General features: G+C 54.3%; 1 protein-coding gene across 2 annotated transcripts in view; it reads left to right on the top strand.

Moving 5' to 3' along the window:
• Positions 1-215: 215 nt before the first annotated feature.
• UMODL1 (uromodulin like 1) overlaps positions 216-16,519 on the top strand; it is a 66,657-nt gene continuing 50,353 nt past the window's right edge. For both annotated transcript variants that reach the window (XM_025379879.1, XM_025379878.1), the window contains exons 1-5: positions 216-291; positions 4,804-5,046; positions 11,775-11,936; positions 13,111-13,232; positions 16,117-16,303. In XM_025379879.1, coding sequence (XP_025235664.1) covers positions 216-291; positions 4,804-5,046; positions 11,775-11,936; positions 13,111-13,232; positions 16,117-16,303 — 790 coding nt within the window. The remainder of the gene's footprint in view (positions 292-4,803; positions 5,047-11,774; positions 11,937-13,110; positions 13,233-16,116; positions 16,304-16,519) is intronic.

The raw sequence follows: 16,519 nt of genomic DNA, 5'->3' as shown, positions 1-16,519 counted from the left end.
AACAGCCACGGCAGTGGTGGGTGTTAACGTGCAGGCATAAGGGACTGCTCCCAGCGGTGCTGCCTCTGAAGCCATTGCCACCTGCAGCAGCACAGGAGACAGAAAGGCCCTTTCTCCGGGTCCAGGCGGCTCAGGCCCCTATGTGTCCTGGTGTAGGAGAGACCCAGGCTTCTTGGTAGAGGCCCAGAGCCCTGCGCTGCCACCACTGCTGGATGATGCTCAGGACCTCGGGGCTGGCCCTGCTGGCTCTGGTCTGTGCTGTGGGCTCAAGCCAGGCCAGCGGCTTCACAGGTGAGGGATCTGGGCTTGGCATGGGCAGTTCTTGAGGAGGGAGGCTCCCTGGCATGGATCTCATGAGGACAGCCTCCTGCTGAGACCTAGGTGGGTAAGCGTGCCCCTGCTTGAAGAGGCGACATCTGTTCCTTGGTGGACAAGCTTTTCCGTAAGCGCACATGGTAGCAGCTGTGGAGGTGGGGCAGGCGTGCCGGGTAGGGTTTTGGGAAGAGGACTCCCTAGTGGGAACCTGTTGCTGAATCACCGGGGCGTTCGTGGGGGTAAAATGCAGATTCTTAGCCAGCAGGTCTGGGGTGCAAGGCCTGGAACTCTGCATGTCTGTGGGTGATGCAGACGCTGTGGGGTCCTCAGATCCCACTGAGAACAGTGAGCTCCTACAAAGGCAGAAGAAAGGTCTCCTGAACCTTGGTGCATTCAAGTCCTCGCTTAGAGATAAAAAAAAAAAAAAAAGGAGACCTAGTCTGGGCAACATCATGAGACCCCATCTCTACCAAAAAAAAAAAAAGAAAAAAAGCCAGGCATGGTGGCGCACACTTGTGGTCCCAGCTACCCAGGAGGCCAGGATGGGAGGATCGCTTAAGCTTGGGAGGTGGATCCTGCAGTAAGCTGAGGCTGCTCCACTGCACTCCAGCCTGGGCAGCAGAGCAAAACCCCCCTGATAAACAAAGAAAAGCCACGATACAAAAACAAAAAAGAAAGGGAGACCCAGAATGGATCAGGGACTCGTCCAGGCCGCACAGCTCACAGGGCAGAGTCACCGCAGGAGCCAGCGGCTGCACCAGGGCTCTGTCTGGAGTCTTCAGGCATGCGGAGAGCAGAGCAGCTGCTAAAAAACAAGTGGGGGTTCTGAAACCCCGGAATCCAGGGAAATGGGACTGCAGAATTTTAAAATCGTTTCCTTCTTAAAATCTGTCTTATTCAGTTACAAATTTAAAGGAATCCATTCTGTTTCTAAAATCCACTATGTTTTTGTACTACCTTAAAGTTTTTTACCCAGAAGCAGGATTTTGCTTTGTGATTTGTGAAATGGATATTCCCATTGGAACAGGTAATGCGTAGACCCCACAGTTCAGATACATAATGGGTGGGAATCCTGGGAAACTGGAGAAGGTCTTAGGAGGTGTTTCCAGAACCCCTCATTGTAGATGAGGACACGAGGCAGAACCTCAGCAACCCCACATGTGCCCGCCCCGAATCTTCCCTGGGTGCCAGCACTGCCTTCACGGGCATGGCCCCACTTCAGCCTTCTGCTGCCTCAGGGCATGGCTGTTATTTCACAGATGACAAGAGGGGGGCACTGGGAGGGCATGACACGGGTACAATCACGCAGCAGGGTGTGAGCGCTGGTCCATCTGACCCCAGGACTCTTGTTGGCCCCAGAGCATTAGGCTTTCCCACGTCTGAGACCGGAATCCAAGACCCCACGCTCCTGCTCTGATGGCCCTTGCAGGGCTTTGCAGAATGGCAGAATCTGCTAAACACTTTCTTCTCTGGGCTCTGGCAAGAAGCCAGGCTTGGGATGGCACATGGCCTCAGATAAAATGTGAAAAACAAAACAGGACAAACATCTCCTGGGTTCCACAGGAGACGAGTGTGTGTGTGTGTGTGTGCGTGTGTGTGCAGGAGGGCTCTGCTGCAGACCAGCTGGGGTCATGTAATGATCACGTGGGGCCCTGGCAGCTCTCTAGAGACCAGGAGCTGCAAGTGTCCTTAATGTGGTTGGCATCTCTGCTCAGGTTACGATGAAAAACACAAGCTAGATCCACCCTGCTAAATTCTTGGTGCAGGAAGTCCTTGGCCTTTGCCTTGCTCAGCGTGGTCACTGAGTAGGTGAGCGCGTTCCTTCTGGCCACATTCCACCGTTCCTCATGCAAGTCACCCCTAGGCTCTCAGCCAAGCTGCCCTGGCCCGGGAACCTGATTTGTCCTGTTCCACCCCGTACGACAGGGACCTCCCATTCCTTTGCAGAGCTCACGGTAACTACCCCACTGGTGATGGCAAACAGCAGGTGGTCCCCATCCCTAGAGGCCCTGCTGAGCCCGCAGGGTGATTTGGGGTTCAGACCCCAGAGGAGGTTGCGGCTCCAGTCCCTGTTGCTTGTGGAGTGGGGTCACTCTGCGCAAGCGTGTGGTCCAGCACCTGTGTTCTGTCCAGAGCAAAGCTGCAGCCTCTTCCCTCACCTGGTTTGAGGGCCAGCTCTGCCCTGTTTCTTCCTGGGGTGAGTAACAAGCCCCCGGAGTCCCGTTTTCTGCACACTTATAGGTTGTTGTGAGGTTCAAGGAGGAAATCTTCAGAGATGCTGCCCCAGTGGAGGGAATAAGGACAGCATTGGTTTTGTGATCCTTTCTGCTCCCATCTCTGTGTTCCTCCCCAGAAATCAATCCAGCTACTCATTGAGGGAAATAAACTCTAATACTGAGCCCCCACCTCTTGGCTGTACAGTCTAGTAAAGCTTAGAGCTCAGGGGTTGAGTATCTGAAATGCAAGCCCTGTATGTCAAATCCTCCGTTCATTAGGCACTGAGAGTCCATATACTCAGAGTCCCCTGCGAGGTGCCACAGGGGAGCTGGAGGGGACCCTTCACCATCCCTGTGTTCACTGGCTAGGACTGCTGAAACAAAGAAACAGCCTGGGCGGCTTAAACAGCGGAAATGGATTCAGTCACAGTTCTGGAGGCCAGAAGCCTAAGATGAAATTGCGGGCAGGGCTGGCTCCTCCTGAGCCCCTGCAGGAGTCTCTGCTCCGGGCCTCCAGCTTCTGGGGCAATCTTTGGTGTTCCTTGACAGTAGAAGCACCACCCCAGTCTCTACCTTCTTCTCCCTGTGTGCCTGTCTGTCTCCACGTTTCCCTTTAGTATAAGGGCCAGTCATATTGCATTAGGGTCCAGCCTAATGTCTCCACTTTAACTTGATAACCTCCAGAAGACATTACTACAGATAAGGTCACATTCTGAGTTACTGGGGTTTAGGACTTTAACATACGAATTTTTAGAGGAACACAATCGATTCAAATTAGGCAATAGGGTTCTCCCGGGGAGATGGGAAGCCCAGGCACACGTCAGGGGATGTCCATGACAAAGAGTCTTGTGGTGAATGCCATGGGGCCAGGGGTCTCGAGAACGGAGAAATCACGTTGATGGAGGGGTGATGGGCCTTGTGTACAGGAACCAGGCTCTGGTGAGAGATGCGTGGGGCCCGATATGGTAAATCTGATGCTTGTCCTGCAGCGGGGGTGACTGTGCCTCCTCCTGATCACAATGGCAACGGCTGAACAGTTGAACTGGTCTTTTTTTGAGACGGAGCTCGCTCTGTCGCCCAGGCTGGAGTGCAGTGACATGATCTAGGCTCACTGCAACCTCCGCCTCCTGGGTTCAAGCAATTCTTCTGCCTCAACCTCCCAAGTAGCTGGGATTACAGGTATGCCCCACCACACCTGGCTAATTTTTTTCTTTTTTTTTTTTTGAGAGGGAGTCTCCCTTTGTCACCCAGGGTGGAGTGCAGTGGCACAATCTTGTCTCACTGCAACCTTAACCTCCCGGGTTCACGCCATTCTTCTGCCTCAGCCTCCCGAGAAGCTGGGACTACAGCTGCCCGCCACCATGCCCGGCTAATTTTTTGTATTTTTAGTAGAGACGGGGTTTCACCGTGTTAGTCAGGATGGTCTCGATCTCCTGACCTCTTGATCTGCCCGCCTTGGCCTCCCAAAGTGCTAGGATTACAGTCATGAGCCACTGCTCCCAGCCCACACCCAGCTAATTTTTTAAAAATATGTTCGGTAGAGATGGGGGTTTCACCATGTTGGCCAGGCTGGTCTCGAACTCCTGACCTCAGGCGACCCGCCCACTTCAGCCTCCCAAAGTGCCGGGATTATAGGCGTGAGCCACCACACCTGGCCTGAGCTGGTCTTTTATCATCAACAAACTTCTCACACGTGCTTTAAGTACCTGCTTACTTATCTTCCAGCTCACTGAAAAGAAAGCCGTCTTTGTCATGTCCTGGCCGCAGTATCCTTCAGTTTCCACTGTGACGGGAACTGCGGCTCGTTCACTTCCCATATGGCAACCTTGAGGCTCAGGGGGACGAAGAGATAGACGTGCATGAGATTCTACGGCCTGTGGAATGAGCCCACACGGAGCAGAACAAAGGGACATGATCTCTAAGCGTTGATTCCAGTGCTGTGCTCTTTCCTTCGTATATTGGCTGTGAGACCCCTGTGCTTCAGGAAGCGTGCGTGGGGCCCAGGTGGCACCTCCCCCTCGGTCACGGCGGCTTTCTTAGCAGGCCAGGCTATGTTGATGCTTTATTCTTCTGTGCTCACTCATGCAACAGCCTTCCTGGTGCACTAGCAGGCAAAGGCCGGTGGAGAGGGCTGCTGGGCAGCTTCCGAGAGGCCTGCCCGAGTGCGGGAGGTGTGGTCTCGCTTGCTGTTGCAGAGGGACGCCTTGCGGATAACCGCTCGCATGGATCTGATCCTGGTGTTCTCAGTCGCCTCCTTGCTTGCCTCTTTTAGAAAAAGGCCTCTCCCTGTTGGGCTACCGGCTGTGCAGCTACCGTGTGACCCACACTGTGCAGAAGGTGGAGGCTGTGCAGACGTCCTACACGACCTATGCGTCCTGCGGTGGCTGGATCCCCTGGAGGCGGTGCCCCAAGACTGTTTACCGGACCCAGTACCTGGTAGTGGAGGTTCCCGAGTCCAGGAATGTGACCGACTGCTGTGAGGGTTACGAGCAGCTCGGCCTCTACTGTGTCTTGCGTGAGTCCAGGGCTGCCGGGCTGGGGCGGGGCCACCCTTGCCGTCGAGACTCCTGATGGGACAGTCACCGTTGGGACCCATTGGCCCAGAACTTGCTAGATCTTCCAGGAGCACGGTTCCCAGCCTTGACCAGGCAGCAGGGTCATCGGCAGGGCTTGTCCCTGGCCCCACTCTCAGGTTTCTGAGTCCGTGGGTGGGGGTGAAGTACAAGAATTTGCCCTCCTGACAAGTTCCTGGGTGACACTGATGCTGCTGGCCCAGGAACCCCGCTTTGAAAACCTCTGTTGTTCTCAGAGGGCCCCAAGTCTTCCTGCTTCTCAGTGCAGTTTGAAAGCTGCTGTCCTGTAGGATGCTTGGGGTCAGTTACCAGGGTGACCAGTGCGGTTAGGCCAGGCCAGGGTCTGAGCCGTTGGGAGGGGGTGGGGACTCAGGGCTCAGCCTACTGACAAGCAGGTGATCTCTTTCAGGGGAGGTGTGTGTGTGTGTGTGTTTGTGTGTTTAGTGGTTGCTAATTTCGAGTCAATACCAGATCTGCAATGAGTTTCTGTATAGTCAGAAGGTCCTGCCTCACAGCCCCACTGTGGAAGGACATGGGGGTGTGTGGCTCCAGCTTGGTGTTGGCCAGGGTCACTGAGACACAAGGGCTGTGGCCTCCAGAGTGCAGAAGCCACCAGCTCCTGGATGCCCCAAGGGGGATCCTACAGGACCCATCCTTGTGGCCTGAGACCAGGACACCAGCAGAACGGAGCGCGGACTCCCCAAACCAGGGTGCCTGCCTCCTCCAGAAACCAAGGGCCCCAGGTTGCAGAGTCTGGGGTCCACGTAGACCTGCATGCTGGGCCATCCTGAGTGGGCCCTCCCTCAGCCCCCAGTGCGATTTCACAGATGACAGGGAGAGTTGCCGCATTTCTGCTGCCCCGTTCAGAGGGCCAGGCACAGACAGGGCCCGATGGTTTCGGGTGTGCTGTTAACAGGCACGCTTCTCTTTCAGGAGTGTTAAAACAATACCACCATGACCAATACCTCCATCACCAATAGAAACCCGGCGGGGCCAGCTGACCCCAGAGCAATGGCCCCTCTGTACTCCCATTGCTTCCCTAGAGGGCCACCGGCAGGACAAGGCTATGCCTTGGCCATGCTGCTCAGGTGCTGGTCTAAGGAGACCCTTCCTGTCCTGTTGCCTGACCCCATTTCCACTTTCCCTTTCTCCGAGGGCCACACACACAGAGGGGCCTGCTGAGCCACAGTTGCTGCTGTCCCTGCCCTGCAAGCAGCCTCCACTCCTAGTGGATGGCGGGGGCCATTAGGACACAGGTGCTGATGCCACGGCACCTTGGTTTACAGCACGTGGACTTTGCAGCCAGGACATGCCCTGTCCTGTCCTGTCTTAAGTGGAGGCCACACCTCTTCCTACCTGTTGGCATTGTCAGGACTAGTGAGGGGAGGAGGCTCTGGGGGAGGCCGATCAGCAGCCCCTTCCTGCCCCCTGCTCTGCAGGGCCACACCAGCCCCACCCATGCCCACCATCACCTTCTGTAAGAGACCCTGGCCTGCTGCAACAAACAAGTTAATTCCCTCCCAGAAGACAGGGAGGCCCCTCCCCACCACCTGCCCTTCATCCTCCTCCACAGAACAGCCTCCAGGTGCTGCCTCTTGTGGGAATCAGCCGCACTGTTAGGTGTTAGCACCTTTTTTTTTTTTTTTTTTTTTTTTTGAGACAGAGTCTTGCTCTGTCGCCCAGGCTGGAGTGCAGTGGCCGGATCTCGGCTCACTGCAAGCTCCGCCTCCCGGGTTTACGCCATTCTCCTGCCTCAGCCTCCCGAGTAGCTGGGACTACAGGCGCCCGCCACCTCGCCCGGCTAGTTTTTTGTATTTTTTTAGTAGAGACGGGGTTTCACCGTGTTAGCCAGGATGGTCTCGATCTCCTGACCTCGTGATCCGCCCGTCTCGGCCTCCCAAAGTGCTGGGATTACAGGCTTGAGCCACCGCACCCGGCCAGGTGTTAGCACCTTTAATTAGGGGCTCACCCGGACGATGCTTTTGCAGTCAGGGAGTCCCGTGGGTGAGAGTGGGCTGCCATGGGGAGCTGCAGGGAGTGGAGGGCGAGGCCACAGGGAGGGACGTGGGGCATGAGGGGAAGTGGACTCACTCGGCGGGCCCTGAGCCCCTCAGTACATGGCCCCTCAGGTTCTAGAAGGCTCACTCTGGCACAGCGAAGAGGGGGCAGACCTAGAAGGAGGAAGGAGGAGAAGAGGGAGGGGAACAGGCATTGCCTGAGTGCATTCTTTCTAAGAGGCCAGGGCAGGAGACCCTCCAATCCCTCAGGTGCCAAAGGAATAGGCATCCCTGGCTCTGCAGGTGGAGATCCAGGCTAGGGGAGGCCCGCGCCTCCACCACCATGGCACAGCTCTGGGAAGCCTGGCTCGGGACATGGACCCGGGGCTCTCTGACCCCCAGGCAGATTTTTGGGGGTTTACCAAGCTGCACTTTAGTGTAGAGGAGTTTGTGGCATTTGAATGCTGTGGCTGTGGCGATTGTGGGAGAAGGAACGTTTCAGGGCACTGAGGACACAGAGTTCTTTCTCAGAAAGGTCCCTGCCTGTGCCGGGGCCTGGTGAAGGGCATAGCCCACGAGGCTTCTGCAGCTCCTGCTGCTGGAGGGCCTGTATCCCGTGGGCCTCCATCTCTTCCCAGCCCCAAGGTCACAGACATCACACTGGTAGTGTGAAGGTGCCTGTGGTGGGCAGATTTACACCCTGGATTTTGTCAGCACAACCTTCTCCATGCTTGCACAGTTCTTTTGATCAAAGCCGCTTTTTCTGGGATGCCGCACGGCAGGTTGACCCCTTGGAGCTGGACGTGAGATGGTCTCAGTAAGTGACCTGTTGAGCACTGCAACTCTGATTTGTACAGAATGAAGCAGGCCTGAAGCTGGACCTGGCAGATGTTGGAGGAACCTGGAAATACTGGGAGGTGTGAAGGGCAGGAGATGCTCCTTCCTCTGCAGCGGGGCCTCCAGGTCGCTTGAGTGTGGGTGACTCACACCTCAGCTGCCCGGGGGTCTGCGCCTCGGAGTCCTATCCCCAGACAGTGGCAAAATGCTAGACATGTTTCCTCCTTTCTCCTCCTGCTCAATCATGACTTACGCAAAAAAGCGAAGGGAAGCATCAACACACACGTGATATGATTTTCAGTGACTTTTTCAACTTTTTCATTCCAGCATTTGGAACGCAATGACACCTGGTGCATTAAGTTTTTAAAAATATAATTACAGAAATGAATACATGAGCCATGCGGAAAATTTGGGAACACAGAAAACAGGAGGAGGAAACGATCCCAAGCCTGCTGCTCACGAATAACCACCTTTCACATGTTCTTTATCCAGGGCAGACATTTCACAAGGGGATGGCCACTGTGTCCAAGACGTTTGTAGCATGATTTTACCACTCAGCAATGTATCCACAGCAGCTTTCATGTCCATAAACATGATTCCACTGCATGCTTTTACGGCCACATGGCATTACCTCATACACACATCAGCATTCACTGAGCAAGTTCTTGCCACTTAACATTCAGTTGTTTCTAATTACTCATTAGCATACGTAATGCTGTGATGAACAGTATACGGTACAAACGCGGCTGTGCACGAGTTGGATTATGTGCTCAAGATGAATTCTGAGAAGTGGAACCCAGCATCTTAGCCGTGCTCCCTAACTCCAGTGACACCCCAATTCTGCACAGGATCAACCTCCTGGCAAACTCAGCCTTGTTAGGCAAATCCAGGACCCCACGGGACCAGGAGACTCCCCAAAACTTCTTGTCCTCGCAGGCTGATGACCAGGGGCCCTTTGCTGAGAACCTCCTGTGCTGACCAGGCGAAGAGGCGCTGAGAAAGGAGGAGGGAGACAGGAGCGACTCCTCCCCAGCTCATCCAGTCCTCAGCACTGGGAGCCTTGGGTTTTACTGCTCCAACAGAAAGCTCCCCTGTTGCTTCACTGGACCATGACTAACAGTGTTGCCAGGAGCTGAGCAGTTCTTTTATTGTTCGCATTGAGTTAGGGAAGAAGGAGATTTTTGACTTTCTACCAAGTTGGACTTGTTCAGCTTTCTCAGGGCACTCAGTCAGCTGGCCGGCTCCAAGGCATGGAGGGGCTTCCCGGCAGTGCCCAGTTAAGATGCAAACCTTTCACTCAAAAACACGCCTCTGGTGATTAGGCAACTATTTTTGGAAGCCAATTTTGGGGGGATTACTTCTTTTTAAATAGCCTTTTAGTTTAGAATAGTTTTAGATTTGCAGGGAAGTCTTTATCTTTCTGCAAAGATAATGCAGAAAGGTCCTGTACCCCCCAACCCAGCTTCCCCTAACGTTAGCATCTTACAGCTCTCGGGACAACTTGTCCTAAGGAACCGGCACTGGGCATTGCCAAGAAACTCCATACTTTATTTGGATATCCCTGCTTTCCCCAGAATGTCTTTTTCTGTCCCAGGAGCCCACCTTCCATTTAGTCCACACATCTGCTTAACCCTTAGGCCTTTGCTTTTTGCACTGGGAGACAAAGCAGAGACCATCAGATGCTCAGCAAGCCTCCACCAGGCTCCTGACATTGCCCTCCTCGAGCTGCACCCAACGTTCATTTTTCATGCACGGCCATTGGTAGAGCTGCCTGGATGATGAGGAGAAGAAGACTGAGTTAGGGACAACGCAAGAAAGAGAGTGTGGCTGAGAGGAATGCCCACAGCAAGGCCGGGCGCTGGCAGACAGGGCTGTGTGAGAAGAGCGGGGATGCAGTCTGTCCGCATATTCCACGACTCTGGCTCCCCCTACTCTGGCTAGCTGAGCAGTGTCCTTGGTGATGTGGTCCCAACAGAAACCAGGGCCACCACCTTCTTTCTTGGTTGCCGAGTGCTCTGCAGAGACCCTGGGGGACCCAAGAGGCCAGTCCCTGGGATTGCAGCCTGTTGAGGCTGCCCTTCCACTTGGCCAATCCCACAAGTTTTCCCCACCCTCGCAGAGGTGAGTCTCGGACCCAGTTACCAGCTGGCCTCCTCTAGTCTTCTGGGCTCTGAGAGGTCTCAGGCTGTGCTTCTAAACATCCCTGGGCCATAGACACACAAAGCTTGCCATGCATCTGGGCATGAACTGGACAGCTCTCAGTAAAACCCCAGGGGGAGCACGGCACCCACCATCAGGATGGCTGACTATGGAGGCCACAGAGCGGGGCAAGCCTTCTCTGGGGCCCTGAACTGGGTCCCTCCTCCCTGTGTGTCCTCCTCATGGCTGCCCTCTGCCTCGTGGAGCTCCCATCTTCTCAGCTTCCTTCCGTCCTGGGAGATGGGGTCGTCTCCTGCCCTGGGCCCACCTCTGCTGTCTTGGCAAAGGCACACTGCAGGCTCTGCGGCATTGGGCACAGGCTCCACTGTCTCCTGTCCCCTGGGGTTCAGTTTCTTCTCCTTGCCCTCCTCTTGTGTTTCTCGGAGCCCTGAGCGTCAGCCCCCGGACTCATGAAAGCTTCGCTTTGGGTGGATTCTCAGACTCCTGCAGTGCTTTCTGAGAGCTCTACAAGCCCCTTTTCTGGAAAGCCCACCGTGGCCTCCCTCTGCAGCCCTGACTGAGGTCTGGTCCCCAGGACCAGTGTACCTCCCATGGGGACCCCACTGGGCTGGCCTCTTGCCCCCCTCATCTTTGCCTCCTGCAGAGGCTTGCCGTGTTTCTGTGTCTGGAGCTGCATCTGAGCTGCACTCACACTGTGAGGGGCTGGGGAGCTGTGCAGCCAACAGCCGGCAGGCTGGCCTCAGTGGCCACCTCCAGTGCCACTCTGCCGTGCGTCTCCACGTGGGCAAACAGTGAATGTGTCCAGCTTCACATTTGTGCTGCCACACCTGGCCTACCCCAGGCCGTTCTTCCCACAGCTTTCCCCAGCTCAGGAATGGAGCCCCAGGGATGCCAGCCCCAAAGCCTGGGAGCCTTCCTGAAGCTTATTCTTCTCTTACACTCCATCCCATCTGTCAGCACATCCTGTGGACGCCCCCACCTGATCTCCCCAGGGTCCCATGCTGCAGTCGTCTGCACTGTCACCTGGGCCAGCCTCCACCACACCCCACACCAGGCCTGTATCTCACCTCGTGGGCGCCAGGGCTGATGTCTGCAGGGCTGCTCCGAGCTCCCCTCTGCCCAGCCCAGGCACGAGCCCCTCTCCAGAGAAGCCTTCCCAGACCTCCATCCCCCACACTGCTTCATCCCCCAAGGCTCTCACCCTGTCTGAATGTCTGTAGATCGCCTTGCACTGTTGTTCCCCCACTGGAATATAAGTTCCCTGAAGGCTGGGCCCTGGGCACCTGGGATTGTGCCTGGCACATAGTAGGTGCTCAACAAATATTGAATGAATGAATGAATGAATGAATGAGCTATCAGGACTGGAAACAGCAAGCAGCCCTCTAGGGGGTGGTGGAGCCTCTTGGACCTGGACTCCTGAGGCCTGGAGGAAACAGAGACACCTAGGACCTCAACTGAAGCTGCCCTGGCAGGACAGATGGGCAGAGGATATGAAAGCCAAAGCCAGCGGCCCTCCAATGGGGTGGGTGTCTGCCCAGGCATGGGGATGGGCCCTGAACAGGCCACAGACCCACAGGCAGACTTCAGCACCAGGAAGCACCGACATGAGGCCCCTGTGAAGCAAATCAGGCTCGTCTTTTATCGCCAGCATCATCAACCGTACCATTTTCTCCCAGCTCTGAATCAGTCCAGGGAGTTCACATCAAGACCCGGGGTCTGCCCCGCAGAGGGGCCTGAACCATCCACCTCCCCCTGCAGCTTGGACACCGACTGTCCTGGACTTGAGAAGTGCTGCCCCTGGTCAGGGGGGCGCTGCTGCATGGCCCCTGCACCCCAAGGTAGGCTGCTGCAGGCCGTGCTCACAGATAGGCAGCAAGGGCGGGTCTCGGTGAGGCTGATCTGTGTGAAGGTGCGGGGAGGAGTGTGTTTCTAGGAGCAGCGACCGATTTCACCAGGAGCCCCCACTGTGTGCACAGGCAGCGCCTGCTCTTAGACAATTTCTTAGTCAAAATCTGGCCCCTGAACTCTCGGGGGAGAAAAGCTCACGGCGCTCTCAGGGGCCCTGAAATGGGAAGACACGTCTGGTGGGGCAGAGACCCGGATTTCCCAGTTTGCCTGGAGAGGCCAGGAGCTCCAGGCAGATTTGTCACAGGTGCGGAGCTGGCTGGGCCTGCAGTGCCACAGGGGCCCGAGGAGCGCTACAGCGCCGTAGGCAGGTCCTGCTGCCTCAGATGCGCGCCTGCTGGTCTGGAAAGTTCTCTTTCGATTAGGGTCTGCATCCAGGAGAATGGGATGGTCTATATACATATATTATATATATATACACACACACACACAATTTAATATTTATACATATTATTTAATATGTATATATACATATTATATAATTAATTAATTAATATTAATTATATATTATATATACATATTATTTGATATTATTTAATATTTAAAATATTTAAATATATTTAAATATTTATATATTTAAAATATATTATAGCATTAGTATGGTATGCAGTAATAAAGCAATAGTATACATAATATCAAGTATTATGTGATAATACTATATCATTACATTACATGCTATTCTTTAGTACATATCATATTACATATTATTATACTATCCAATATTTGTAGTATCAATAAAATAATGACACAGTATAAAGTAATTTTCTATATCAACATACTATGACAGTATAATGAGGCTGATAGGCTCTATTTACCTCCTAAGCAGATCTCTCCAAGGCAATGCCCGCTGCTGTGGGTCCCAGGCCCAGCTCACCTCTGAGCAGGGATCAGTGGTCTTCAGGGACATTAGGATGGAGAGGAGCAAGGGGCAGGCAGTGGGGACATCCCCCCGTCTCGTGTGGTAGATGTCTTTTTGCAGGGAGGTAAATGCAGAGCAGGGCCTCTCATGGCCTCTGGTTCCCTCTCCTGCCCCCTCTCCCACCCCAGCGGCTCTTGTGACTTCAACCTGTCCTGGGTCCATAATCATCAGTGTTTGCCCTTGTGCAGCTCCAGAGAGGGGCCCTGTGGGCTCCTGGTACAACGTCACCATACTGGTGAAAATGGACTTCAAGGAACTCCAGCAAGTGGACCCCAGGCTCCTGAACCACATGCGCCTTCTGCATTCCTTGGTAGGTGAGAAAGACAGGGGCTCCCTGCACGCTCCTTTCAGCAGCTGCTCAGGCAGACCCAGGTGTGGGGCCGTGGAAGGGACCTGGGGATGGGGAGGGTGATGTTCCACAAGTGGCCCCAAATGACTGACTGTGAACCAAATTCTAATTCTTAAACAAATCAGCTTCAAAGAGGTATGATTTACATGCAACAACATGCACACAACTGAAGCGTGTAGTTGGCTGAGTTGTGATGTGTGTACCCTCGTAGGCCCACCTGTTGTGGTGGAGAACGCGGATCCCTAAGCTTGCAGGAGTCTGGAGTCCCAGCAAAGACAGCCTAAGCCCCAAGCTCTTCCCTCACCATCCTCACTCCCAACTTTCTCAAGTTCTGGCTCCTGCTTCATGGAAGCCGGCACCATCCTGAGAGTGCGGAGATGGGAGCTGTAGCCTGGGGCTGGAGAGCACCCTGGGGTCCCATGGTTAGCAGCGCCCCGGCCTCTCCACACAAGTCAGAAGCACACCCCAGGGTGACATGCAAAACTGTCTCCAGATGTCACCCACTGTCCCCTGGGGATAAAAACAAACACCCTTGCTGACCCCTGCTGATGACACAGCTCACACTTTCTGGCCCATCAGCAGTGATTGCCAACCAGGATGTCTTCTCCAGCTCAGGCCACCATCAGTCTCGGGAATCCCAGCGTGGACAGGGCACTGCGTGCCCCCAAGGCGGCCCTCCCTGGGGGATGGTCTGACTCTAGGGCCGGCTGCTGACAGGGGCCTGTGCTCAGAGGGTTCATCTTGGTCTAAAGTGCTGCCGTTGCCTCTGGAAATGCCGAACACTTTTCAGACAAAGGGCCCTGCATTTTCCTTCGGCATCTGTGTAGCTCTTCTGTGCTTCAGATCTTTTGTGTGTCCCACATGTGTCTGAGTGTCTTGGTGTTAGACCCAGGGTTGGGGCACTCCTTGGCCTTTGGACTAAGCTGGCTGGAAGCCCAGATCAGATGGTGCACACCTCCCGTTGTTCTGGGCTGCTGGCCAGTGAGCTGCTAGACAGGTAGTCTGCAGCCTCGGTCTTAACAGCCCGGGCTAGGAGTGATTCCTGTCTCCTCTTAGCTTGTTGAGGGGCTGTCCAACAGGCCAGTAAGAAGCTAGCTCTGAAGCCCCACTGCCTGGCCCAAGTGTTGCCACTCATCAGCTGTGTGACCTTGGGCAAGTCACTTAACCTCTCTGTGCCTGAGATACCGCCTCCATTAAATACAAATAACCGGCCAGGAGTGGTGGCTCATGCCTGTAATCCCAGCACTTTGGGAGCCGAGGCGGGCAGATCACTTGAGGTCAGTAGTTCAAGACCAGCCTGGCCAACATGGCGAAACCCCATCTCTACTAGAAATCCAATAATTAGCCAGGTGTGGTGGCACGTGCCTGTAATCCCAGCTACTGGGGAGGCTGAGGCAGGAGAATTGCTTGAACCCGGGAGGTGGAGGTTGCACTGAGCCGAGATCATGCCAGTGCACTCCAATCTGGGCTACAAGTGAGACTCTGTCTCTAAGTAAGTAAGTAAGTAAGTAAATAAATAAATAAATAAGTATATAGAAATAATTGTAACTCTACCTGAGACAGGGCCCATGAGTTTAAATCATACATGTAAAGAGCTCAGGATGGTTCCTGAGCTTCCTGATGTGTGTGGCGCCAGAGACATTGTGGTTGTTGTGTTTTCACTATTGCTGTGTGCCACCTGCTGTCTCCTCGTGTATGCAGGTTTCATGTCTCCAACCAGCCCATTACCCCCTGCAGAAGCGCCTGCCTTGCCCAGGGGTCAGGCGGCAGCAGGGGCTGGGCTCCGAGGCCTGTTTCTGCTGCTGAATAAGGGGTTCCAATGAGGCCGGGGCTGGTTCTCATTTCTGTATTCTAAATGACGAGTTGCATCTCCTCCCAGGAAGAGGCTTCAGGTGTGTATCAGAGGACCCCAGCTCTCCCCAAACCTCCTTCGGTGTTCCCAGTGGAGACTCGGGGGTTTGCTGACAAAGTTTGTTTTGGTGACTGCTGGTCTGGCTATACAGCTGCCGGTTCGCCTGGCTTCCCAAGGGTTGAGATTCAAGATATTAAACTGAAATAAAAATAATGCCTTGAAATGAGGAAAGTGATCATTAAACCTCAAAAAAGTAATTGGATGTTTGGATGTACACAACAGGAGACCGTGGCTTGTGATCTCAAATTGTCTAATTCTAGTTCTAATTCTCTGTCGTCAGCTGCAAGAGACCTGCAGTCTTGGCAAGGGTGGGAGACCAAGGGTCCTGGGGCTGGCTGCTGTATTAGTGTCCTGGGGCCACTGTTACCAAGGACCACAGACTGGGGGCTTCAAACAACAGAAACTTCCTCTCTCACAGTTCTGGGGACTGGAGAGTCCGAAATCAAGGTGTCGGCAGGGCTGGTTCATCCTGAGGCCTCCGGGCCTCTCTCCCTGGCCTGCAGGCAGCTGTCTTCTCCGTCTCTTCACACTGTCTTCCCCCCATTCATATCTGTTTCTGTGTCCACATTTCCCCTTTTTATGAGGGCACCAGCCATATTGGATTAGAACCCACCTTCACTAATTATATCTGCAGTGACCCTGTTTCCAAATAAGGTCACATTCGGAGGTGCTGGAGCTTAGGACTTCAACATACGGATTTTAGGGGACAGAATTCAGCTCATCACAACTGGTGCTGAAAGGTATTGATAGTTCTGGTTTGTAGGACTTTTATTAGGCTAGTGACAGATGTATAAGTACTGTAGAGGTTCTTTGCTGAGGAGCAGAATGGTGTGTGTGTGTGGACAGTGCATTTCAACTCTGCGGGCCTCAATCTCCTTGTCTGTCTGACAGGGTGTCCTTCTGCCGTGTGATGCTCTGATTCTGGCTTCACAGGTCACCAGTGCCCTGCAACCAATGGTCTCCACCATCCACCACCTGCACTCGGCCCCTGGGGATGCCTCCACCACGGTGTCATGGCTGCTGCTGGGCCTGCTGCAGCCACTGCCTATGGCCGACGTCTCTGCCCTGCTGGGTGACATTGCGAAGCGTGTCTATGAAGTAATCAGCGTCCAGGTGCAAGGTTGGGCTTCCCTCGATCCTCCCTCTGGGGAGGCAGCATGGTGGGGCCTGAACAGTCAAAATGCAAGGTGGATGCTAAAGCCAGACCAGTCCTTTGTCTTTTAAAGGAGGTTGAAGTTCAGGAGTGAAAGAATAACCGGTTCAAGTGTGTTCATCCCACAGGTGTGGGATCTGCCTTCAGCTCACCCTGTAAACTCCAAGTCCCCAAGTACAGACC

The sequence above is a fragment of the Theropithecus gelada genome, chromosome 3 (genome assembly GCF_003255815.1).
Source record: "Theropithecus gelada isolate Dixy chromosome 3, Tgel_1.0, whole genome shotgun sequence".
NCBI classification, from domain to species: domain Eukaryota; kingdom Metazoa; phylum Chordata; class Mammalia; order Primates; family Cercopithecidae; genus Theropithecus; species Theropithecus gelada.
The sequence above is the reverse complement of the archived record's forward strand: the minus strand, read 5'-3'. Positions and strand labels throughout refer to the sequence as shown.